Source organism: Mytilus edulis, chromosome 4 (assembly GCF_963676685.1).
Source record: "Mytilus edulis chromosome 4, xbMytEdul2.2, whole genome shotgun sequence".
NCBI lineage: Eukaryota > Metazoa > Mollusca > Bivalvia > Mytilida > Mytilidae > Mytilus > Mytilus edulis.
The window spans coordinates 84,456,166-84,483,765 of NC_092347.1; the positions used below are offsets into that span (position 1 = coordinate 84,456,166).

The window sequence follows — 27,600 nt, forward strand, 5'->3', positions numbered from 1 at the left end:
TATTGATGTTAAGTTCTACAAGAGATGGTTGTCCCAAAACTCCAGAAAGTTCAGTCTGATATTGTTTAATGATGTTAAGTTCTACATTAGATGGTTGTCCCAAAACTCCAGAAAGTTCAGTCTGATATTGTTTATTGATGTTAAGTTCTACATTAGATGGTTGTCCCAAAACTCCAGAAAGTTCAGTCTGATATTGTTTATTGATGTTAAGTTCTACAAGAGACGGTTGTCCCACAACTCCAGAAAGTTCAGTCTGATATTGTTTATTGATGTTAAGTTCTACATTAGATGGTTGTCCCAAAACTCCAGAAAGTTCAGTCTGATATTGTTTATTGATGTTAAGTTCTACAAGAGACGGTTGTCCCACAACTCCAGAAAGTTCAGTCTGATATTGTTTATTGATGTTAAGTTCTACAAGAGACGGTTGTCCCAAAACTCCAGAAAGTTCAGTCTGATATTGTTTATTGATGTTAAGTTCTATATTAGATGGTTGTCCCAAAACTCCAGAAAGTTCAGTTTGATATTGTTTATTGATGTTAAGTTCTACATTAGATGGTTGTCCCACAACTCCAGAAAGTTCAGTCTGATATTGTTTATTGATGTCAAGTTCTACAAGAGACGGTTGTCCCAAAACTCTAGAAAGTTCAGTCTGATATTGTTTATTGATGTTAAGTTCTACAAGAGACGGTTGTCCCAAAACTCCAGAAAGTTCAGTCTGATATTGTTTATTGATGTTAAGTTCTACAAGAGACGGTTGTCCCAAAACTCCAGAAAGTTCAGTCTGATATTGTTTATTGATGTTAAGTTCTACAAGAGACGGTTGTCCCAAAACTCCAGAAAGTTCAGTCTGATATTGTTTATTGATGTTAAGTTTTACAAGAGACGGTTGTCCCAAAACTCCAGAAAGTTCAGTCTGATATTGTTTATTGATGTTAAGTTCTACAAGAGATGGTTGTCCCAAAACTCCAGAAAGTTCAGTCTGATATTGTTTATTGATGTTAAGTTCTACAAGAGATGGTTGTCCCAAAACTCCAGAAAGTTCAGTTTGATATTGTTTATTGATGTTAAGTTCTACAAGAGACGGTTGTCCCAAAACTCCAGAAAGTTCAGTCTGATATTGTTTATTGATGTTAAGTTCTACAAGAGACGGTTGTCCCAAAACTCCAGAAAGTTCAGTTTGATATTGTTTATTGATGTTAAGTTCTACAAGAGACGGTTGTCCCAAAACTCCAGAAAGTTCAGTCTGATATTGTTTATTGATGTTAAGTTCTACATAAGATGGTTGTCCCACAACTCCAGAAAGTTCAGTTTGATATTGTTTATTGATGTTAAGTTCTACATTAGATGGTTGTCCCAAAACTCCAGAAAGTTCAGTCTGATATTGTTTATTGATGTTAAGTTCTACATTAGATGGTTGTCCCAAAACTCCAGAAAGTTCAGTCTGATATTGTTTATTGATGTTAAGTTCTACATTAGATGGTTGTCCCACAACTCCAGAAAGTTCAGTCTGATATTGTTTATTGATGTTAAGTTCTATATTAGATGGTTGTCCCAAAACTCCAGAAAGTTCAGTCTGATATTGTTTATTGATGTTAAGTTCTACAAGAGACGGTTGTCCCAAAACTCCAGAAAGTTCAGTCTGATATTGTTTATTGATGTTAAGTTCTACATTAGATGGTTGTCCCAAAACTCCAGAAAGTTCAGTCTGATATTGTTTATTGATGTTAAGTTCTACAAGAGACGGTTATCCCAAAACTCCAGAAAGTTCAGTTTGATATTGTTTATTGATGTTCTGCGCTACAACAATCTGTTGTCCCACATCTTTGATGTGTACTACCTGTACTGATGATCCTTGGCATTTTGGAATTCTGGGTGTACTTTTTCTTTATTAATCGATCAGTTTTACATATTCCACATTTAGCTGGTGCTTGACTTCTTATAACAGGCCGAGATGACGCCATTTGTGTTAGATATACATATACTATTTATTTGTGCAAAGAAAAAATGAACTATTTAGGTGTTTAGTGTAAATCATACAACTTTTATGAATTATATGAATTGTTTTTAGATATTTAGATTAAATAGTCAAATTTAGACTTATAATTCAAGTATTATTAACCTTCCAATGACATAAACAATAGTTTCCGTTGTTTACTTAAGATTTAAACTACTTTTTCTTTTGTATTTATTTATTTTCCATTCGAACCATGTCCTTTGATTTAATAAATTGATTTTTAGGGTTTTTTTGTTAAAGTTTTATCAAAGAGAAACATGGATTTTAAATTAACAACATGTATAAAGATGTCAACATGTTAAAAGTGATGACTTAATTCATTACTTGGCATCAGTAGTCATCCAGTGTAAACTTGTGCAAAGATTTTTCTTCTCTATAACTACTGAACCAATTTCAGTCAAACTTAATGTGAATGATCCTTTTGGTATCTATTTTAAATTATATATATTGAGGGTAAATTATATGGCCTTCCAAATACCGTTTCGATCCCTAACATCACTGAAGAGACATATATTGTCGAAATCTAGATCTGGTGTACAAAACAAAAATATTGACACATTGTGTTTGTGGCATAACATCTTGGCCACAAGTTTATCGTTTTCTGTTTAGTATTAAATTTATATGATCCTATATTGATGTTCCAGACCATATAAGTATTTGGACCGTTCGCGTACGGTCCGGACTGTATATGTTTACTCGTACGGTCCGACCATACGCGTACGGTCGGACCGTATGAGTATACGCGTATGGTCCAGTACGAGCTTACCATACATGTTATTAGATCATACATGTATGGGTTAAATCTAAACAAACATTATATATTTATTTTTAGTTTTACAAATTGTTATTATTACAATTGGATGGATAAAATGAACAAACGAACACTTGAAATTAAATATTTGTTTAATTGTATATCACAATCCTATTTTGGTACTCTCGCCCAAGGTGACACTTGCTACCACAAGTAGCGTAATATTTTCTACATTTACATGTTTGCAATTCATGCTTGTTCCTTTGCATTTGGATTTTCTTTGTAAAGTTGCTAAATTGGCCTCCCACATTATATTTACTTCCGATAACTACAAATTCAGTGATCATTATTCAATAAATGTATTATTGATCGACATGCTAAATACTAGAGATTAACATATTTAATAAGCGTGAGCTTTTTAAATAGTTAAAATATAAAGTGTTTATTTTAATTACCATTGAACTTTTATATATTCATTTAAGAGTTAAGTTATGTTGATCTGTTATATGCATTTGCATCTAATAAACTTGACCAACTTTTTAATATTAGTTGGACCGTACGCGTACGGTCCGACCGTATGAGTATTTTGAAAAAGTACGCATACGGTCCAGACCGTATGCGTACGGTCCAAATACTCATACGGTCTGGAACATTGACTCTTAAAATTCTAGAGTCTATCTGAAATTGAGGGTAAATTATATGGCCTTCCAAATAGCGTTTCGATCCCTAACATCACTGAAGAGACATATATTGTCGAAATCCAGATCTGGTGTACAAAAAAATAATAAAAAAATAAAAACATATTGACACCTTGTGTTTGTTGCATAACATCTTGGCCACAAGTTTATCGTTTTCTGTTTAGTATTAAATTTATATTAAGATCCATTTTGTTACATCTCGTGATCAATTTTATTTGGCAATCGCCAATGGCAGTCAGCAGGGTTTAAGAACATCAGTTATTCGACCTGTTAGTCAAATACTTTTTCACTTTTTTTGGTCTTTTGGAAAATGTTGTTTGTGCTGTATTTAGACCCTTCTACAACGAAATTTGTTTTACTTGCACACGTATAAAAATTGCGGTTTTTATCCAACGCAATCATAGGTTTGAACGTAGTTTTCAATTTAGAACACTCATCAAAAAGAAACGCACAAATATTATAATGGTCGACACAACATGCAAACCGCAAAAAAAATGAAAACCTTCCATCAACGACTAACAGCACAGGACATCACAATCAGTGACGAACTTACGTAACGATTATGAAATCTTGACTTCATATAACGATGCAAATTCACACTCGGTAAAACAGTAGTTTTCGGGAGGAATAGGTCGTGTTCGGTACTTGATTGGTTGTGTGCTGACCTTTGTCTTTCTGTGATCACTTTTGTTTTTTTTCTTTTTTTAATTTCTTTGTGTAAATGTCTGTATTTGTGATTGATTGTGATTCAATTGTGTACTGACGTTTGTCTTTGTGATTAACCGTATGATTGAGAGAAATATGGAAGAATCATATATGCTGAAACTTGAACGTTTGAAAACAATAATTATAATATTAGGGCTTAAATTAAAATATTGATTGTTTGCCCTTTACCGACCGACCCTATAAATTCGTTGCGCCTGAAAATCTTTTATTTGTATTTACCAGCAAGATTTTATTTTATTTTATTTTTTCGTTCCTACCAAAAATCTTATATTTGTATTTCCCGCTCAAAACTATTTTATCCGGAATTCTCGGGTTTTATCTTCAACGTATAAGGTCCAGTCTGTTTGGTATCACATGAGCGTTTGACATGAACACTAACATTTGAAGTTTCAAAGCATTTGTTTGAAATCGATGTTCAGCATGTGAACGCTTCCTGAAATCATGATATGACGTACACTACTCTGTACCTTTATACTTAAAGCAGGGTTCCTTTTACAAATAAGTTCGTTTGATACAAAATTATCAACGTGTGTACAAACTAAATTGTAAACGGACATTGTCTTCTATGTAGGGATGGCCTTTTGTGATCCGCAGATCAGGATGATTATGTTAACGATGCCGCTATATTATTTATATCTGATATGTCATATGAATCAAAAGTGACAAAACCCTGTAAAGTGGAGAATATCTGGCAGTAAAATCGCCAAGTTGTCCATACAGATCATTTATAAATGCGATGTAAAATACGTGACAATTGTCAGAGTTTTAAGTCTTGTACCATTTTTATTGGAAACAAAGGCACACACGATGTTTTTAACACTCTAGGGACTTTTTCTATTAGTATTGTATGTCTGCCTGGACATATCTTATCAGTACAAAGTTATCTTTTACAGAAAATCTTAAGGTAAGCATACAAGGTACGTAGTGCAGAATATAAGTGCAAGTTCAAACTCTTCAAAGTTCCAGGCACATAAACGTTGAAGATATGCGGCACAGCTCTATATTTTGATATTTGAAAACAAAATAGTACTGTGCATATGAATTAGCTCCACATTCTACGTGATATTTTTTTAAAACTAATAGTCCCAGAAAACTTATTTGCAAAAACAAAACGGACACAAATGACATTATGCAGAGTTTGTATCTATAAAATAAAATATTATACCTACCTGCCTACCCATGACAAATAATATACCGAGCCAAGTTATTTTTTTGGGGAAAAAAATAAAATATTTTACCTACCTACCTACCCTGTTTCAAAACATAGGGTCGGAAAAGGGCAAACAAACACTATTTCAATTTAGGCCTAATATATCAAAGATTATATCTACGAGTCAGAAACTTTTGATGTTGATAATGTTTTTTTTAGAATTATATTTTGTAAAAAAAATACAAACCCTATGTACTAATATGCTGTTCAACACGCTTCATATTTCATGAAAAAAGTGTAAATGCTACCATTTATTTAAATATACTTGACAGAGAATAGTCTTTGACCATTTTGTCTTGTTCTTGTACTTGTTTAGTTTTAGCAAATATTTTCCCATTTTGAGACAAAGGTTGCCTTTTCTGAGATAGATGCATTGCTTATTGACACTTTGGACATTTGAAATCAACTAATGAATATAAAGAAAACTCAATAATTCGATAACAGCCCCACAGCACAAAACCAACAAAAGAATAAGAACAACAAGCATCTAAAGATCTTAAATGCTATTTATTAGCTATTTATTTGTTAAAGTAAGACTTTTTAAGCAATGAAATAACCAGAAAACATCGACCAATCACGTCCAAGCATAGATTCTCCACTTCGGTTGTCCTTCTGTATGAAAACCCTGTCTCCTCGTCTCAATTTTAAGACGGCGTTGGCAGTTCCTGTCGAGTAATTGGTGCCAAAGAGTTTCTCTTTTACAGCATCATTGACTCGTAGCTCACAATGCAAATATTTTGCACTGTTTGACCTTATTGTAGCTGATATCATATAAAGTCCGTCCCTTGGTGGCGTAAATATTCCAGTACTAGATGAGTAATGTCCACCAACATTTGTCTTCACGGAGTCAAACTTTATGATTTTATTGAGAGGTGGAGTGAAATCCTTCGATAAAGTCGCAGTAAAAGCTGGAATGGAGGTTTGACCTGAGGATAAAGAGTAAAGACAAAAGTTATGTTAGTTTAATAAGAATATTATCTTACTCTTAGTGTGCGATACTTCCTCTGTGAAAGCACATCGATGATATCAGGCTTACACTGCAATGTAAATTGCTGCAAATCATTCGATTCTTTGACTACCAATTTTCGAGATTTTAGGAAAAAGTAATTGATGATGGATACTGTGTTTCGTGGTTTTAAAAAGTTTGAAGACAAGTCTTATCGACATGCAATTTCGTTTAAAAAAAAAAAGAATTCACTGGTATACTGTTCTGCATGAAAATTTATGAATAGAAAGAGGTGTTTATAATGTTCTCAGGAGAAAGCAAGTGAATGTTACAAACAAAGCAAGAGGTCAACGCCTCCATCCTGCAAGATACGTTTGATTACATTATAACTTATTTGTAGACTTAACTAAACGCAAGCTAATGGTTTAAAAACGCTGACATTTAGAAGTAATGAGCAATACAATATATGATGAATCGGCTGTTGTTGATACAAAATCAAAAATTAAATAAGATTAGGTAGAACGTGTGTTTCAAATAAAGCAGACTGATAAGAGTGTATGGTGTTTTTTTTAAAGATTCAAAGATGTGCATTACAAGTGAAACATGCAATGTAAAAGAAAGTGAAATTCGGGTAGATTAATCCAGTTTAATAGTTTATATTAAGAACGATTGGTGTTTTTATGCCTTTATTAACACATTACGTTGTGAAGTTTTCTAAAGAATGCATTTATGAATATGACGGTGAGGATTGCAACAAGAGACAATCGAATCGAATCAAGCAATACTCTTAGCATTTGTCGTTTTAAAATATCTATTGTCTTATATTCAAATATGATGAGTCAAGTCATTTAAAACGGATGTTAGCAGTCACTGTTATATGATTGTGCTGGTACAAAGCTATCCAAGTTTAAAGGGTTGGGTTTAACTTGCAAAATAACTTCTTACCTCGTGTACGATGTGTATAATCATTTATAATTACGTTCTTCAATTTGACTAGTTCAATATTCTACACATATGTTCTATCATAAAATAATTTTTCATTTCATTGTTGCTTTAAATATTCTTTCTGTATTGTGTAGAATAATGAAACTACTAAATGGTAGACAAATTACCTGGTCCAAAGTCGTCTCCACTTTTCTTTATTTTATAGATAATGTTTTTTAGATCTTCAATAATCTCTTGTTCTGTTGAATAGAGAAAACAATCACAGCTTAAATGGCGTAATAAAAGGATAAAATTATTAATTAATAAATTCAACAACAAAATTAAAATACTGTATCAACCCGTTTGCAAAACTTATTATGGAAGAAAGGAAGAATCAAACAAATAAGATAGATGTTAATTTAGCAAACATTTATAGCGATTTTCCTTTATAATATAAGAATAAGAAATCACAGCCTCAATGGCGTATTAAGAAGGAGAAAGTTTTTAATTAATACACTCGACAAATAATGACAATACTGCGTAAACGTGTTCGCAAATCTTATCATAGCAGAAACAAACAATGAAGAAAACAAGGTAAACGTAAAATTCAACAATGAAGGTATCGATTTTGCTTAATTTCGTAGAATACGGAGATTTGGTATGATTGCCTATTAGACAAATATCTAAGTTCGGATGAAGTGGATGTAAGCATAGATAGCCAGCCGTACGGTGTTCGACAATGTGAAAAACTCATACCCTATAGTCATCTATAAAATTCATAAATTCATAAATTGAGCCAAAGTTGATAGTAGTGATATTTTTGCCGTATTTTTAGTCTTTGATGTTATATTCGTATGTTTAAGAAACGATCTATAGCGATTAAGGAAATGCGAGATTTTTCAAGACATTGACCGTGCAATAAACATTAAGAACAATTAGACATACGTCAGCTGTTAAATAGCATTCTACGACACTATTTCATAAAATCATTATTCATATGTTGGCCATCTTGCTAATCTGGATAGCTTTCAGTATAAAAAGTTAAATAGCCCAATGCAATAATATTGATATTGCACCTTTAGTTCCGTTGTAATAGTTATGCTTAAAGAGACGTCAACATGACAAACAATTGACGAAAAAAGACATGAAAAAGTAAAATAACAAAAATAACAAGTTCAAAGGAAAATCTGTAATCAGAACGGAACACGTACAATCCCTGTACACAACAGATTAACCCTGTTTTAAATTGTCTGCAGCCAGTTAAGACGACACTGCGTCTTTTATCTTTTGTAAGTTGACATTTAGCACCGTTCCAATCTGAATAGAGACCTTTTCAATAGTTTGTTCTTAAATTTTGATTTTACGTTACTGTCCAAGGTTCGATGAATAATAAGCGCTCGAAGACAAGTTTAACATTGGAATATTATGTATGTTCATGTCCACAGCCGAGAGCCTTTGATTCAGTGAAAATCGTTAATTGCTGTTTGTCATATGCGCTATATAATAAATGAAGCTGTTGTTTTTATTTTGTTTTACATTGAGTCATGTCGATGCATTTTTTGGCTAACTATACGGTACGGGGTTTGCTCGTTGTTGAAGACCAGAATGGAACTCTTACATCCACATAATGTGGTCCAGAATGGGTTGTTCTAAAATGCAATCAAACCACAGTATCTCCTTTTTTTACATTGTTTGCTTATACTGACATTTTGAAATAATAGAACACTTTCTAATATTTGTATCTGTCTTTTTTATCATTTGACTGTTTAAATAAAAATCGATCTAAACTTACTATTGCTTTGAACAAGATTTCCATTCCAAATCAAACATGCAATGAGAACACCAAAATTCATATCTGCAGTTGTAATATCTCAGCTCAGACAACAAAACATAGACCCTTTTACTAACCACGAAATAATCTATTTGAGGTATAGAATTGGAGCAGCTGTTACGAAATATAATATGATTGCATGTTTACTTATCGACGTTGCGTGATGCAGAAAATGTCAAATTATCAGCCGGGTTTTGTTCAACGTTTTGTTAAAATATCTGTCCGACGGCAAAATAGCGTACAATTAAACCAAATCTGAAGCGTTTGCTGATTGGTTTGAATTTTCAACTTTCATATTCAATTGTGCATGTTATAGATTTTAATGTCTTTTTAAATATGCAATTTTATTTTGTAAAAATGTATGCATCTAAATCAGATGGTATGTTGATTTTTTTTTTTTTTTCACGAAACAAACGACTCCAAGTCCTTTGAAATTAAACCTGTAAAGATATGTTGTCTTCAACTTCATGAATTTTACTCATTACTCATAGACCTTTAATCCATTGTTAAATCAAAACCTAAAAGTTGCGCTAGTATAATTTTCACCGATTCTTATATTTTGTTTAGCATCAAGTCTTCGTCACTTTATCAATATTCGCAAACAAATAAATCTCTCACAGAAATGGAAAATAATAAACAGACAAGTGAAAATGTCTTTATATTCCTTGATTGTTTAGGATGTTCGCTGCTCAGTTTCAAAATAAATAACTTTTCATAAAACTAGTATGTATTGATAGGGAATAAATTGAGGAATCAAAAAAGCAAAGAAAATATACGGGTCAATGTGCTTGTTTTCGAGATATTAGCCATTGGAATTTTGGCGGGAAAATGTTCTCTCTTGATTTATCATAGCTTTTTCATTGACCAGTTAAAGTTCTCAAATACTAATAAAAAATAAATAAAATTTTATAAGACTTTTACAAATGACTTATAATTATACATGTAAAAGATTTATAAAAAGAAAAATGGGGGTTCATGGGGCATTCAAATGGATAAAACCAGAGGATTCCGAAAATCTGACAAAAATTCCAAAACATGACAAGCAAACATCCTTAAAGCTTTTATGACCTTTTTGTACAGACTATTCTCTAGAGATAAGAGTGACCTCATCATAAATCACCGTTTAAGGGTTAACAAAACCTTCAACTTACACAAGATTCATTATCACGTAATGGAACAAGATTGAAAGTGCCAAACGTCATACCACATAAAGCATAAAGTACAAACATGATTTACTTATACACTTTACAATGTATATTCAACGTTGTTGATACGAAGACACGAAAATTTCACTGATTGTCGGGAAATTGGCAAATTATCGATGAGGTCATAGAACTTAAACTGCCAATTTCTGTAATTAACCGTTTCTAACCTGAGTTTTCAGAAGACATTCCTTCTAGAATGACAGTTCTTGCATCGAGTATATACATATTATATATACTTTATGTACATTATAAGGTTTTAAAAGTTTGAAGATAACTCAATATTTATATTTTGGGTTTATTTATCAGTATAATTTTCAAAGAAGGCTTACCTATTATCAAATCAACTGCTGTAGCTTATGTTTGTGCCAAGTGCCTTCGAATTTTAAGTAGTGTATGTATACATTGGTGATGTGCTCCAAAAGATGTGTGTTGACATTTTGAGATACATTATATCGCAGGTATGGTGTATTAAATTATAAACATGGAACTTTTGATATCTATTATTCGTGTGTTTCTCTGTCCTATATATTCTCCCATTTATTTGTATTGTAGTCCTGTCATGTAATGTTGTCATTTTGATGTTATATTTAACATTGCCATAGAATTGGGAGGTTTTCCTAGCCAAAAAACCAGGTTCAACCTACCATTTTTTAATGTCCTGTACCAAGTCAGGAACATGGCCATTGTTATATCATAGTTCGTTGCTGTGTGTGTTACATTTTAGTGTTGTGTTTCTGTTGTGTCGTAGTTCTCTTATAATTGATGTTTTTTCCTCAGTTTTAGTTTATTACCCGGATTTGTTTCTTTTCTCAATTGATTTATAAATTTCGAACATAGGTATACTTCTGTTGCTTTTATATGTCATACTTTGGTTCATTATTCATACTCAAAGTTACAGACTTTTGATTCATGTATACGCACTCGAGAATCCCTGACAAGAAAGAAATTTATATCCGTATATATTGCATCAGATACGGTTTATATTCTAACTATTCATTGTGTTTTAGCTCAGTAATAAGAAATTATGTACGGCATTCTTGAATGATTGTTTCGGTAGATATTCTGTTTTATTTCATTAAGATATCTATTAGGTCTCAATTAAAAGTAAGAGTAAAAAAAATGCTAAGGAGCTAAACATTTTTAAGAAATTAAAAAAAAGAGAAGAACAGACCAGCAAATAAATGAAAAAAGTAAAATCCAAGCTTCCGTATTCAAAAGACAAACCAAACGTCAAGCATTTTCTTTTGTTCTCTATAAAAACTTAAAATTCATTTCAAAACTATTGGCCATGGGTAATGGAATAACTGAAATAGTTTCACACGAGAAAAGGCGTTCAAAGCAATCCGGTATCATCACGATATCACTGATATATACTCTGTTTTCAGTATGTAATTATAAGGCTTGTTCCTCGTTACTGACATGCATTCGATATCAAAGCGGTTTACTTTCAGTTTTTAATTACAAAAGTACAAAAGCTAATATATGATTATGGACTTTCCGATTAGATTTTCCTCTGAGTTCAGTATTTTTGTGATTTTACTATATACTAATTAAACTCATCATAGATACCAGGATTAAATTTTGTATTTACACCAGACGCCCGTTTCGTGTACAAAAGACTCATCAGTGACGCTCGAATCCAAAAAAGTTAAAAAGGTCAAATAAAGTATGAAGTTGAAGAGCATTGAAGACTACAATTCCTAAATGTTTTGCTAAATACAGCTGAGGTAATCTATTCCGGAGGTAGAAAAGCTAATATATAGATATAGGAAGATGACATGTTATCTATATTTGTTTGCTTAAAAGAATATCGTGATGCACTTGTCGTAGTTTTCAATATTGTTTATTGTGCATTTCAATTTTGCAATGCTTGTGGTGTTTATATTGTTAACAGACTTGCATGTACTAAAACATGGTTCTATTTCAAGATTTCGTTTTTGGTCAAGTTTTAATGTAGGAAGTTTAACATGACCGAATTCTATGCATCTTAGGGCTGAATAAAAGTCAATTACCAAACCGTGATAGCGTAATGACTTATAACTTGTAATAACTTATCTACATCTTTTATAGGAATAACACGTTTTTTTTTTATATAAGCAGAATGTATCTACGTAAAATGTCGTTTAACAAAAAACGAACAATTGCTTATCTTTTACTTCAATAGCCACCTGACAGCCTGTGCAGACAAGACAGTGTAGACATTTTGTGTTTCTTGTAAAACAGATGAAAGCATTTAGATATTTCAATATTATGACATGTGATTGTTTTAATTTATTTTCAATATTTCATGCTCATGTTTATCACACGATGCAAATCTATAAGGAGAGTTCTTCGATTAGAAACAGTTGTTTTTATTTTTGTTTTTTGCTTTGCTATTGTTTATTGAACAATCAATTGATTCTAATACATTTCACATTAAGAATTTCAACCGACATGAAATACTTGCTCTTCCATGATAAAGTAAAAATATTCTCTTTAAACTGGGCCCTTATTTTTTTTTAGTTTCGTTCTAAATGATGTGGAATCAAATTATCCTCTTGTTGACCATTGAATAAAAACATTTACTACCTCCAAATTCACAACTGAAATACACATTTATCATTTAACTTTTATGCATTCAAAGAGCATTTGTAGATTAACCTATACAAGGTCACCCAAAACTAATCATTCAAATGCAGAGAAAAAACGAATGCATTCGTCACCATGCATCTTTGCAATCGACTTCAACTTTATCAAACGCGTCATTCAGATATTCATGTCATTTTTTGTTCCTTTTTTAAACGCTTTTCCCTGGAATGTTTTTCTTCAATATATATGTGTGGTTGTCGTATTTTATATCTGTCGTATTTGTTTTCATATTTTGTTTTGTTATAAATTATGTCATCAATTTTCTCGTTTCACTTGTTTCACATTTTCATGTCGGGGCATTTTTTAGCCGACTTTAAGTTTATCTCGTTGTTGAAGGAATTATGATTGCGTATACTTGATTATTTTCACTTCATTTGATAGTTGTCTCATTGGCAATTATTCCCCATTTTTTAATTTGAATTATGCTGTCTTTTTGGTTATTTTGTCCTGTTTCATTGGCGTGCCAAGTTATCTTCGAAAAGTTCCAAGTATCAAGATAGGAATATCATACTTGTTTTCCATTCGTTTGACGTGTTTGACCTTTTGATTTTGACATTTGTTAGGGGACTTTCCGTTTTAAAATTTTCCTAAATTTCTCCTTTTTTGTTTTTTGCTTTTTTGGTATCTTCTTCCTTTTTTCTATCTCATGCTCATCTTGGTTTATCTTATTGGCAATAATATCACATATTCATATTTTTATATATCTTCTTATTTAACAATTAATTGTAATTTTGCTTTTCGTTGTTTATTATTCAGCAGAATCAATCCACATACAATTTTGATACACTAAAACGCTAGTTATTGCCTTTATTTTTCTTCAATAACATTTGGCAAACGGTGTAAACAAAATTATAGAGATAGTGTGTTACTGATAAAATCAATGAAATTAATTTACCATTTACACATGTGGTTCTTTTAATTTATATTCAATATATTCGGGGTCATCTCAAGTTTCGTTTCACATAATATAAATCTACAAGGAGAGTTATAGGATAAGAAACAGTTGGTTTTATTTTTGTTTTTTGCTTTGCTATTGTTTTATTAAGCAATCAATTGATTCTAATCAATTTCACATGTAGAATTTCAATAGACATGAAATACTTTCATAATAAAGTAAATATATTCTCGTTTAAACTTTTTTCAAGTTTCGTTCTAAATGATGTGAAATCAAATAATCCTCTTGCTAACCATTGAAGAAAAACAGTTACTACCTCCAAATTTATTTTATAACTTTTGTGCGCTCAAAGAGCATCTGTAGATTTACTTATACCAGGATGCCCGAAACTAATTCAATTTGAAGGCAAAGTACAAAACGAAATCGTTCGTCACCATGCATCTTTGCAATCGACTTTAACTTGATCACATGCGACATTAAAAAAAAACCAAATTCCTGTAATTTCTAGTTTCTTTTCATTACGCTTTTACCTAGATTATATATTTTTTTCAAAATACATGTGTGTTTCGGACTAGCTCTCTTGGAATCACAAATGTACCAAGCCTTTTAAGATGTGTTAAAAATACCAATGTGTCAAAGAGACAACAACCCGATCAAAGAGCAGATAACAACAGAAAACCACCAAAGGGTCTTCAATGCAGCGAGAAATTCCCGCACTAGGAGGCGTGCTTCAGCTGGCACCAAAAAAAAATGTATACCAGTTTAGGGATAATGGACGTCATACTAAACTCCGAAATATATAAAAGAAACTAAAACTAAAAATCATATTACAACCATTACAACTGACCTATGATTATTGCTTGTTAAATGTATTTTAGTGTGAATGTTTTGTATATTCACCATTTCTTTGTCAGTATAGATCGTTTCTGGTACATTGTTTGAAAGTCAACAAGTCTTCTTCACATTATCAATATCTGCAAATATATAAATATATCAAAGGAACGGAAAATAACGAAGGAACAAATGCAAATCTACTCACATTTTCTAATTGTCAAAGCTTTTATGACTTTTTTGTAGACTTTGTCCAAGAGATAAGAGTTAAAAGTAATATCATTCTGAAACATGTTTTAGCGTTAAGAAAACGTTAACATTAAAATTATATAAGAGTCATTTCCATGTGTTATTTAACACTAAGTAAAGTAACAGACTTCGTACAACTTTACATATCAGGTACAAGGATAATTAATTAAGCGCTTCACTTTAAGATGTAAATTTTTGTAAAGTGTTGATGATACAAAGATACGAAATACTACTGATTATCGGGAATATTGTAAATTTGACCAATTTTCAGTAGCATTTTCAAAGGGAGCCCTCTCATGAAGTCAACTTCCCTGACAGTTTTTTTTTTGTAACGAGAAAAGACGTTTTTTTTTAGAATAAGTGTAGTATGCTTTAGGAATGTGCTCCCAGCTTTATGTGAACAGTCTTTGGTTGATATTCTATATTTTTAATCAAAAATCTAGATGTTTTATTCTAAAGGCAAAGCAAATGCCAAGTTATTTTTATTTGTTCTGTTTTTTGCAATTCTATGCTTTTTCACAATCATAGAATACTGACATTACTGAAAAACGTGCATCTGGGAAAAGGTCTCAAAAGCAAATCGCTACCTTTTTGAAACCATTGAACTAATTTTTATTCAGGATTGAATCTATCGCCATCGAACTACTTAAAGACCGAAAAGATGTTTCAAGACAGTAGTATGTAAGATCCCCGTCCAATCAATTTTATCATAGCGTTTATCATCATTTTCAAAAAATTGAGCGACATATTTAAAAAAGTTTCTTGTAAATGTCATCAAGTCCAATAAGGTGAGATCAACATACATTTTGTTCAAAGTAAGTAAACCAGTATTTCGAACACAAATGAACAAAACCAAGCGCAACTGAGTTCTGTTTAATATCTGTTCAATAAAGATTTCTTCGCAATAAGAAGTAAAGAGACGTCAGGTGGCTTCGCAAATCTAAAGCCAAGGAAAGACAAGCAATACAAAAGTCAAAAATAAAGAACAACACTACAAAGAATCTAGAGATTGAGTAACATGAACCTAGGTTAGAGCGATTTTATATGCTTTAGAACTTATGCGATAAGACACCTAGCATTGTTTGTTTTAATGGTGTGTGTGTTGTTCATGCTTAAGTTTTCAAAACAATTTCTTGTGTACTTTAACTTTCAATTTTTATTGTTAGAAAATTTGCTTGATCGAATAATGTGATGCCTTATGGTTATAAAATAAATTGCCAATCCTCAATTTCTATATAAGTAATACTTTCTATATCTTTTCAAAATATTGTATTGGAGTGACATGGCGGGTTGCACATATTAAACAGGAACTGCTTTCCTTTCGGAGTACATGAAATCCTATCCAATTTTCTGTAGGGGTAGTTGTTGCTTATTGTTTAGTTTTCTTTATAGAAAAATGCTACTATTTCAGTGCTTTGTTTATATTGGTATCATAATAGTTTTTTTTTGTGTGCGATGTACCGATCTTATATGATGAGCCAATTGCTATCGATATTTACAGTTAATTGTATAGTATTTTTCGGTTACATCACTGTCACAGGTTAACAGAGGGTTGAGTGCGCAGAAACATGTTTTATTCCGTCATATTTTTGATGTTCCTGTCCGTAGTCAGGATCCTTAATTAATGTTTGTCGTGTTTTATGTTTGTCATATTTGATTTTTCATAAATTGTTTTGTTATAAATTATCCCGTCAGTTTTCTTGTTTCACTTGTTTCACATTTTTGTTTTATACCTTTTTAATCGACTTTATGGTATGGGATTATCCCATTGTCGAAGGAATTATGGTTGCATATAATGGCTTACTCTCACTTCATTTGACAGAATCTCGTTGACAACTATATCCCAAATTATTTTTTTATTTTCTGTATCAAGTCAGGAATATATTTTCCATTCGTTTCGCATGTTTGAGATTTTGATTTTGACATTTGTTAAGGGACTTTCTGTTTTAAATTTTCCTTGGAGTTCTCTAGTTCTATTATCTACTTTTTGGTATCTTCTTCCTTTTTTTCTATCACATGCTTTTCTTGCTTTATTTAATTGGCAATCATATCACATTTTTATATTTTTAGATATCTTCTTAAACTAAAAGAAAATAACAATAGATTGTAATTTAGCTTTTTGTGGATTTTGTTTCAGCAGAATCAATCGAAATACAATTTTGTTCAACTAAAATGACAGTTAAAGTTTGTATTTTTTTCATAAGCATTTGTCAAACTGTGCAACAATTATTTTTAGAGATAGTGTTTTTCTGATAAAATAAACGAAGTCAGTTTACCATGTACACATGTGGTTGTTTTAATTCATATTCAATATGTTCATGGTCATGTTTAACACATGATGTAAATCTATAAGCAGAGTTATTCTATAACATAAACTTAGTACCATATTTTTGCATTGTTGTTTTTTTTTAATAATTTATTATCTTGACTTTTACTTCATGATTCAAATTAATTTTACATATACAATTTCTGCAGATACATTTTCTCTTCAATGGTTAAAGTGAGGCAAAAAATATCAAATGGACATTCAAATTCATTAGTCGAAAAGAAACTGACAACGCCATGGCAAAACAAGAAAAAGACCAACATATAAAAAGGAGTACACAAAACACAACATATACAACTAAAGACTGTTCAACATAAACGCAAACTAAAACTGGGGTTGCTTTTCTGTGCACATACACATGTTGAATTCATTTAGGTTAATAAACAACTATTTTTAGATTTCATACTAAAATGTGTGGAATCGATTCATCTTGTTGTTTACCACTGATCAAACATGCCCCAATATTGACAATGGAAATAACACTTTATATATATAACTTGTGTGAGTCGTCAAAGCTCTACTATGGATTCCAAAAGTCGTCAGATAAACACACTTATTTGTCAAATGCTCCACGTGGTCGATCGACATACTCTGCGCTAACTGTTTATCAATGGCGCGACAATGTAAACGTTGGCAACAGACTCGAAAATTAATTAGCTGGCGATCAACAATGACTGAATGATATTTCATTTGTTTTAATACGTTGTAGATTCATATTAGATATTTATATTAAAAATACATTACTTAGTTTAATATGTACGAAACAAGTATTTGTACAACATATAACTTTTGAATCCTTCGCTCGGTGATTTTATCTTAATATACTAGATGACGGAGAAAACTCAAAACAAGTACATTTCTAAAAGAACATTATATATCAAAAATAGTATTTACAATCTTTTATTAATCAAATTAATTTCCATTAACTACACAGGAAAGTTTGTAAAGTTTACCATGGAAAAGTGCATTAAGAACCGATCCCATCATGTTCACGCCTTTATATTTTGGACAAGATTTCATTATTATGATACGTTCTCCGTTTCTTTAAGTTATTATTAAATACTAGCTATTTTAAGGCATACAGGAAATACTCATGTGAGTAAAATCATATAAAAGATTTACAATATTGAGTGATTTTCAAAATATCAACATATAAGTTGCATATATCAGTTTAACAAAGAAACGAATTTTATTTGATTATTTACAATATGTAGCCTAAAAGCAAAAGGGACCTCTTAATTGGACCTTTATATGAATTACAATTAAAATTACACAACCATTAACAAAAAACTTTAAAGATAATAAAAATTAAAAGTCAAAATCAAATACATTTGTGATAAATTTCAATTTGATAACTTGTTAAAGAGAATAACACGGTAGTTGTGTTTCGAGATATGTTTGAATGGCGTTATTTTCTGTCGTCATAACCTTTAACTGGCATCTCAATGTTGAAGAAATTACCAGATTTATTAGTTTATAATGTCAATAGCCTTGGTCATGTCAATCTAGCATGCTATTTAAAGTTAGGTTGATAACAATTGCTACATTCCTGTCTATCTTTATTCAATCAACTTAACTGTATAGGCATACCATCTACTCCATTTGAAATTTGGTGAATAAATGACTCATTGGCAAACATACCACATGTTTACCTTAATTTTCTATACAAAGGCAATGTTGAATTTTTTTTTTAAGTCCCTTTTAGTCATAAAACTTACATTTTGAAGTAAGCATAAATCCATGGCTTTTAAATGTTTGGTTTGTGTAATCCTGAAGGAGGTTTATCACGAACGCAATTTATAAAGCTTGATTTATTTCCATTGGAGTAGCTTTCAGTATCTATGATTACTAAGACTGTCTTTTGTCTTAATGTTTGATATTCTTTTGTGCTGCGTGCAATTTTGATGGGGGACGCCTTTCCAAAAAGAGATGGAAGATACAAAGGGTCTATCAGAATTCAAATTTCATTAAAAGAGAGAGAGAGAGAGAGAGAGAGAGAGAGAGAGAGAGAGAGAGAGAGAGAGAGAGAGAGAGAGAGAGAGAGAGAGAGAGAGAGAGAGAGAGAGAGAGAGACAGAGATACAGACAGACAGACAGACAGACACACAGACACACAGACACACAGACAGAGACAGACACACACAGAGAGAGAGAGAGAGAGAGAGAGAGAGAGAGAGAGAGTGACAGACAGAGAGAGTGACAGACAGACAGACAGACAGACAGACAGACAGACAGACAAACAGACAGACACAGAGAGAGAGAGAGAGAGAGAGAGAGAGAGAGAGAGAGAGAGAGGAGAGAGAGAGAGAGAGAGAGAGAGAGAGAATGATTAATCTTCAAAACACTTCATAAAAAACTTCAGATTGAGAAACAAAATAAACCACCAAACCCAGAAGTGAAAGTAATAAAATTTAAAATGGAAATGGAAATGGGGAATGTGTCAAAGAGATAACAACCCGACTAAAGAGCAGACAACAGACGAAGACCACCAAAGTTTCTTCAATGGAACGAGAAACTCCCGCACCAGAAGGCGTGCTTCAGCTGGCCCCTTAACAAAAATGTATACTAGTTCAATTATAATGGACTCCGACATTTACACAAGAAACTAAAATACAAAATCATACAAGACTAACAAAGGCCAGAGGCTCCTGACTTGGGACAGGCGCAAAAATGCAGCGGGGGTTGAACATGTTTTTTGATATCTCAACCGTCCCCTATACCTCTAGCCAATGTAGAAAAACAAACAGACAATAATACGCACAGTATAACTCAGTTCAAAAGTTGTCCGAGTCCAATGTCAGAAAAGGTAACAAAAGAAACTAAACAAAATGACAATGATACATAAATTAACAAAAGAAACTAAACAAAATGACAATGATACATAAATTAACAAAAGAAACTAAACAAAATGACAATGATACACTAATTAACAAAAGAAACTAAACACAATGACAATGATACATAAATTAACAAAGGACAACTAGCAGTTATTGACATGCCAGCTCCAGACCTCGTTTAAACTGTTTGAAAGAATATGAATACCAAGTACAATCCCTCTCGTTATGGGTTTAGTATTAAACCATCATAAAATATCTGAGAAGAACATCAGCCGTATTTAGCCACCAAATGATAGCACATCCTGCTAAACAAGACAAACCGGTCATGTTTGATATGGCTACAACATATTTGATGACAAAAGCTCATTCAGTGACGTTATAAGCACGAGGAAAGGACTGAATAGTGTTTTTGTCAATTGAAACAAATCTTTTTTTCAAATTAATTTTTATTTTGAACTTATTTCGTGAAGTAACAACAGGGACCAATGAAACGAGTTTGTTGAAACCTCAAAAAATATGTTTTAAACAATCTATATTTTTGATGTGTCTGTCAAAAATTATCTACTACCTGCAGAGTTTTTATACAATTTTGCAGCATACATCAGATTTTTCGTAGAACGGTTGGTAATGTTTGAAAATAAGAAACCTCTAATTGGAGATAGATACCTCGTCTGTGAATTCGGGTCATAGAGACTGGTATTCAAATTGTTATTTGCCCATACATGATCAGAAAAAGCTAATTATTTTGTTTGACAAATATCAAGATAATATAGTCAAATTCCACATTTTGCTGGATAAAGTGTTATAATTATGCAAAAAAATGCCTCTCATAGGAACTTGAACTTTTTTCAGTCTATATATGTAGGACTCTAAAGTGCGATGGTATACGCTAAAGTGCGATGCCTCCATACGCTAAAGTCCGATGGTCCGCGAAAGTATAGACGTAAGAAACGTAGTTGGATTATGACGTTAACAGTCGTTTATACAAACTTAAAATGAACACGCCGGAAGACAAATAACAAATATTTGATTAATAAGAACTGTACATCCAAATGTCAATGACTTAATTAATTAACACCTAACTGGCTTTGTCGACTGAAGCAAATTTGTATTTGTGTCGGGTGATGGAAGAAGAACTTGTATCCTGCTGTCGACCGTTTTACTAAAGACCCTATAGATACAAGTAGTATTGTCATAGATATCTTTACCCTGCTTTTATTGGAAGCGAGCGGATGCATTTAAATCATTGCTTATGTTGAAGTTTATTGTGCGGTTCCGTTTAAAATGTTCTCACTTTCATAGAAAAGTAACGTTGGCAAAATAAAGGTACATCTTTATTGCGTAAATTATTAATTGTCGGCTGAAACGTTAGTTTGTACATTGTAGGAAAATATAACATGGATGTATAGTCGCTACAAAAAAAAAGAGAAACTTAAGCTCGGCAAACATCGCTTTTATCTCTCATTTCAATTAAACAAATAAATGTTACATATTCCGACAATCATCAAATTTTGTATCTGTAATGTAAAAAGGACGATTGTAGGAGGATGTGTTCCCATTAGTGATAGGCTACAACGTTTGAATGTTAAGCTACACCAATCATCACAATATTTAATACGCCCGAATTGTCAAAAATTAATTTACAAGAAATATAGTATTCTGTGACACCCAAATTACTCTTCAGCAATTATTTCGTGGTCGGTCTTTTAGAATCATTTACTTTAGACTACGGTTAAAATATAATGCCTTTCACATATGGTATACCTTATAATACTATATTATACAAAAGGACTATTTTTACATTAAGTGTTCTTTAACATTTTTTATAAAGCCCTCGAACCTTACCCTATTGGTCCATCGCACTTTAGCGTGATATGCCATCGTACTTTAGCGAACAAACAACCCTCACACTTTAGCGTGAGACACCATCGTACTTTAGCGTAGACTATCGCACTTAAGCGTGACCATCGCACTTTAGAGTACCATCGCACGTTTTAGAGTCCTACATATATAGTTATATTATATATGTGACCGGATAAATGATCTCTGTAGCATTGCAGATCGGTAAAATTTAGACCTGTCTCCAATTTCATGTTTCATATTTTCGTAATAATTGTATGATCGAATGAAGAAATAAAAAACAAACATACTCTACTAAAGCCATAAAAACATTTCATTTGAGTTGAATGACTCAATTTGTATTGTGATTTTACAGAAACCTGAGAATATGTTGTTTTTTTGCTGAGGTCCGTGTTGATTATTTGTCGTTTTGTTGACTGCTGTTTATCGATTCGTCGTTTTTCGTTTGTATGAAATAATGTTTGACGGTTTCTCTACGACTTATTAGTTTGATTCTCCTTTTTATATCTTCCACCTTCTATTATACATTGTGCATCAATCATTTTGAAATATTACCACTGGCAGATATACCTTCTTGTTGAATTCTGTTATATTTGCAACACTTTCTAGTATACGTTAATCAAATAAACGCCAGGTTACTTACCCTTTTCTCTTGATATCAATTCAATTCTGTAAGCTTTGATACTACAAATTCTGAACTTATTTATATGAAATATTTAAAGGTTTCCTCCTCAGCCTAAGCATATTTATAGTTTCACCAATTGATGACGATAATAAGTAGAAAACAATCTAATAATCATGGAATGGTCATGATCGCGAAGGTAGTCCATATAAGTAAATATACTTTGTTACTTTAGATTATGCTTTTTGATTTTTTTCTTAATATTGTTTTTGTATTGTTTTTGTATCTTGTCTTATAGATCCTTTTTCGTCTTCTTGTAAAGTCAAATATATAAAATATTTATTTAAATTTCTACAAAACATAGATTTATTGTATCTTAATGGAGTTTCCCTGGAATTGGATAAACATCATGATAAAAGATAAGAGCTTGTCTCTATTAAATGACATTTTCGAGGCAAAGAATTCTTCAGAACATTCGAAAAAAAAACAATTTCAAAATACTTGTTTTTCTTGATCGGTCAAAATAACATTAATGGCGTTTGTTTTTGTTTCAGTTCAGCGTTTCTGTTGTTCCTTTTTTTAGTCCTTTATAGTTGATGTATTTCCCTCGATTTAAGTTTGTAACCAGGATTTGTTTTCGCTAAAACGATTTATGACTATGGAAAAGTGGTACACTGCTGTTGTCTTTATTCATCAGTGAAGTTCGAGCGCAATAAATTTGAAGGTCCAAAATCTATAACAAACATATACGTGTTGTTGAAATAAAAAAAAAATAGTAATAAAAGTAGAACCAAACCAGGACAAGAAATCAGACCTTTACATTAATTCTATATTTTTTTTTACTAGCAATAGACTGAAATGGTTGACTTGTCGACACTTTATATAATTTTGACGTTTTGTATAAATCACAAATATTGATTTGCCTCTTAATAGTTTTACTTTCAAATATCTTTGCATTACTGTAGATATATTTTCGTAAAAATGCGCATTTGGTGCAGAAACATTGGCAACTTAATGTGAATACTATCACTAGTACTGGTTCGACACCTCTGCTAATGGAATGTTAGTCCTCGAGAGCATTACCAGCATGGGACCTAGTATTTTGGTACTGGAATGAAAATACGCATTTCGTGTATAAAAATTAAAATTTGCGGTTAAATATTAGAAATTTGTTTAAATTGAGGAACATATCTCCCTCATGCAAAGCTCCTTGTCTGGCTTTGGCTATACTTTTTGTCCATTCAATTTTATACGCTGTTCTTATTTTAAAAAGTTTCGTATTTTCAAATATTTTGGCATCGAGTATCAAGAAAGAGATATATCTTGTCGACATAGTCATCTGGTGCAGAACAATTGGTACTGAAATGTTATTTTTTCTTTTTGCTCTGAATAATATTTTGATTTCATTTAGTTATGTAATAATTTAGAAAAAATTTTGTATCGTATAGGCGTGTGTACATATTAATTCTATTGTGTTTTGACAACTCTCTAATTAGGAACAAATAAAGGAGAAAAAATCCCCATTTTTTCGTAACACTATGATACCACTTAAAAGGACATACATATGCTCTGACTCATTGATGCCACGTCCAAATCAGTGAGGTAGCAAGTACTGAGTTTAAGGTCCTTTGGTTGACCCGGTCGGTATCAAAACCCACGACCTCCTGCACTTGAGGAGAATACGGTTCGCTTGCCATTAGTGCTTTTGATTGTACTTTTATGGTTTTTATAAGCACTATATATTATTGGACAGTGCATACGTCTCTCTCAGCCATAGTCAATGACTTCTTGCACTTACATAATCAAGACCGTACGTATCAACGAATCAACAAGGTAGGCTGTGCGGTAAACTAAATACTACAGCGACTCACACCACAAAAACAAAACAAACAAAAAACAGACAAACAACGGCATCATAAGGATTCTTATAAGTAATAATTGATGCTAAATATGTACTTTTTATGCAATGAAATAACCAGAAAACATTGACCATTCACGTCCAAGTATACCTTCTCCACTACGGTGGTCCTTCTTTATGGAAACCTTGTCTCCTGTCTTTAATAGTAAGACGACGCTTATCGTTCCAGTCGAGTAATTTGTGCCAAAAATCTTTACTTTCATACCTTCATTTACCATTAGCTCACAATGTAAATGCTTTGTAGCAGTTGACCTCATAGTTGCAGATATCATATATAGGCCATTTCTAGGTGATGTAAATATTCCAGTACTAGAAGAGTAATGACCACCAACATTTGTCTTTACGGAGTCAAATATTATGATCTCATTGATTTGTGGAGTTAAATCCTTCGACAAAGTAGCAGTAAAAGCTGGGATAGACGTTTGACCTGCATTGGATAGAATATTTGTTATGTTAGTTACGATTTTTAGCATAGTTTATGAAGCTCTTCTATGTAATCATACCAATAGTATTCGGGTTGAAATTCATTGTTAATTTCTTTGATTCACTTATTTTTATGGCTACCATTATTCTAGGATTGACGAACTGTTATGCATCAAATGGATAACTGTACTTTGTTGATTTGATAAAAGCGTGAGACAAGCGTCTAGGAAATTTGCATTTCATTGAATTTCAATACTTTACGTATACCTTATAGATCGACGAAATTAAACACGTCTTGAAATAATTGTTATGATGACATCCATTATCACTTAACTAGTAACATTTTTGTTTAGGGGCCAGCTGAAGGACTCCTCCGGGTGTGGGAGTTTATCGCTGCATTGAATACCCGTTGGTGTCCTTCGGCTGTTGTCTGCTCTATAGTCGAGTTGTTATCTCTTTGACATATTTCCCATTTCAATTCTCAATACTATATTGTAATAGTATAATCCATTGAAATGATTTAATTTAATTTATCTGTGTTTTAATAGATGCAAGTTGCTTTTACCAATACAATGTGGTATTACACCATTGTCCATTTTCTTTTCTTTTCCGGGTGCGTAGAGGTAAAATGTATAAAAATAATTCAATCCCTCACATTCTGAAGTGCAAGTAACAAGCCAAGTGTCCAGTTTGCTTGTTTTTGGCTATTAAGCCGTATTCGTTGTATATATTTCGTTTAGTGTTATGAGCTCAACTATAGTTGTTAGTTTATTTTCTACGTTGTCTTGTTTCATAACTTGTCATTTGATGCCTTGTATAGCTTGCTTAGCAGTACAGGTTTTGAGCGCTGACATATTGTATCTTAATAGTTGTCAAAGGTACCAAGATTATATTTAATACGCCAGACGCGCGTCATGTCTACTGTATACGACTCATCATTGTCGCTCACTCAATATCATCATCATCATATTATACTTGTGTATATGGAGAAAAAGTAAAATTAATGAAAAGACAATCAACAGTACATATAACCTTAGACTTCAAAAGACGCACTCATTAAGCAATATGATGAACTCATGTGCTAAAATGAGTTTTGCAAATTATGCTTCATTAATTACCGCCGTATTATTACCCATTGCAATTTCAAGGCGCGTTATCAGCTTTTTTCCATTGGATTCATGTTCTATGATCCCGGTACCTCAAGTCTAAGTGCAATGTCAAAGCTTTTTAAGATAAAAGAACACAATATACACAGAAAAGTGCTCTACAAATGCATAGTAAACTGAGGTGACAGTTCTACTAAAATCTTACCTGAAAGAGCCTAAAATAGTCTAAAATCACACTGTATATGGAAATGAGGAGTATGTGGCATTGATCAATAAATATTCACTATTATCAAAACATTTATCCATCTTACTTTCTCTTTGTGTCACGTTGAAGAGTTTTGTTCTGGATGTAATATAAACTTACCTCCTCCATAACATTTGCTTTTCTTCAGTTTGAAGATAACGTTAAGCAGATCTTCAACTATTTCATTTTCTGTAGTTATAAAAGTAAAATCACAAATATTATTTAATGATGTCATAATAAGAAGCGGTGGTATTGCCATTTATCTACAATAATGCAATGTGTAGGGTTACTACAAGAAACAAACCAACATTTGCAAATAAGGTGGACATGAGTTCACAAATGAAAGGAAAAGGTTAATTTCTTTAAGGATTTTGTCTTATACACTGAATCAAAATTGAAATATGGAATATCTGACGTTTTCAAGTGTTCATGTTTGATTCGTTTGTTGAAACTTTTTTAATTCAGAAAACTTATAAAAATAAAGACTGAGCACCGCAACACGGACATGGTCACATAACATAAATATGACAGTAGTTCTGAAATAGGATCTGATAAAAAAAAAATAGTCATAGAGGAAAAGAAAGACGGTAGATTCACTTGATAGATATGTAATTAATAATAAATTGACGAAGAAACGCCTTTATAGTGAACCACTATTGCCCTGTTATATGAGAAATTTATCCTACATGAATTCTTTACTAACACGAGAATTAAGTATAGCAAAGTTTATATTGACACTAAATGATACATTTTTAAAACATTTACTTTATTTTTATACTCTTATAAATATCAAATGTTTGACTTACTTTGGCACTGAACCAGACTTCCAAAACAAATCAAACTCGCCAAAATAGAAATACAAATCATGTCTGCAGTTGTATTAAGTCAGCTTAGTTTACACAAAGGTATATGTATATATATATATTTGTTGTAGCCATAAAAGATACTATGATGGATAGAACTGTATAACCTTTTAATGAATATGACACAATTGCGTCTTAAATTATGGAAATTGCATGATGCATATAGAAAATGACATCTTTTTTGTTTGTTTTATTTCTAAGTTTAAAAAAAAAAAAAAAAAAAAAATTAAAACAGCAAGTAAACACGTAAAGCCTTGAACAATTACTTTAAAATGATCATACATTTTTATGGCTTTTTGATTGATAGTTTATTTTCATGTCCCTGTGACTTATATGATTCTTCAACTGAGCTTGATGCAACGCATTAAAGAATACATAGCTATGGTGTCAACGACCATGTCTATAAGTCTGAGAGTTTTACCACATTATGAAATATTTCAACCACATGTGTGGTATAACAAGTTGAGATACTACAATTTTGGTCCTTTTATTAT

General features: G+C 31.9%; 2 protein-coding genes and 1 pseudogene across 2 annotated transcripts; 1 reads left to right on the forward strand and 2 right to left on the reverse strand.

Annotated features, from left to right (window-relative positions):
* Nucleotides 1–5,887: 5,887 nt before the first annotated feature.
* On the reverse strand, nucleotides 5,888–9,172 carry LOC139518555 (complement C1q-like protein 3). The gene is made up of 3 exons (XM_071310046.1): nucleotides 9,062–9,172; nucleotides 7,458–7,529; nucleotides 5,888–6,325 (listed from the first exon to the last, which is right to left on the reverse strand). Exons 1-3 carry the CDS (start codon nucleotides 9,120–9,122, stop codon nucleotides 5,940–5,942), a joined length of 519 nt encoding a protein of 172 aa, XP_071166147.1. The 5' UTR covers nucleotides 9,123–9,172; the 3' UTR covers nucleotides 5,888–5,939.
* Nucleotides 9,173–15,676: 6,504 nt separating this feature from the next.
* Nucleotides 15,677–19,566, forward strand: LOC139521575 (RNA-binding protein 25 pseudogene; annotated as a pseudogene).
* A 4,930-nt stretch (nucleotides 19,567–24,496) lies between these two features.
* LOC139520794 (complement C1q-like protein 3) lies at nucleotides 24,497–27,190 on the reverse strand. Its single transcript, XM_071313744.1, has 3 exons — nucleotides 27,050–27,190; nucleotides 26,364–26,432; nucleotides 24,497–24,897 (listed from the first exon to the last, which is right to left on the reverse strand). Exons 1-3 carry the CDS (start codon nucleotides 27,108–27,110, stop codon nucleotides 24,512–24,514), a joined length of 516 nt encoding a protein of 171 aa, XP_071169845.1. The 5' UTR covers nucleotides 27,111–27,190; the 3' UTR covers nucleotides 24,497–24,511.
* Nucleotides 27,191–27,600: the final 410 nt, after the last annotated feature.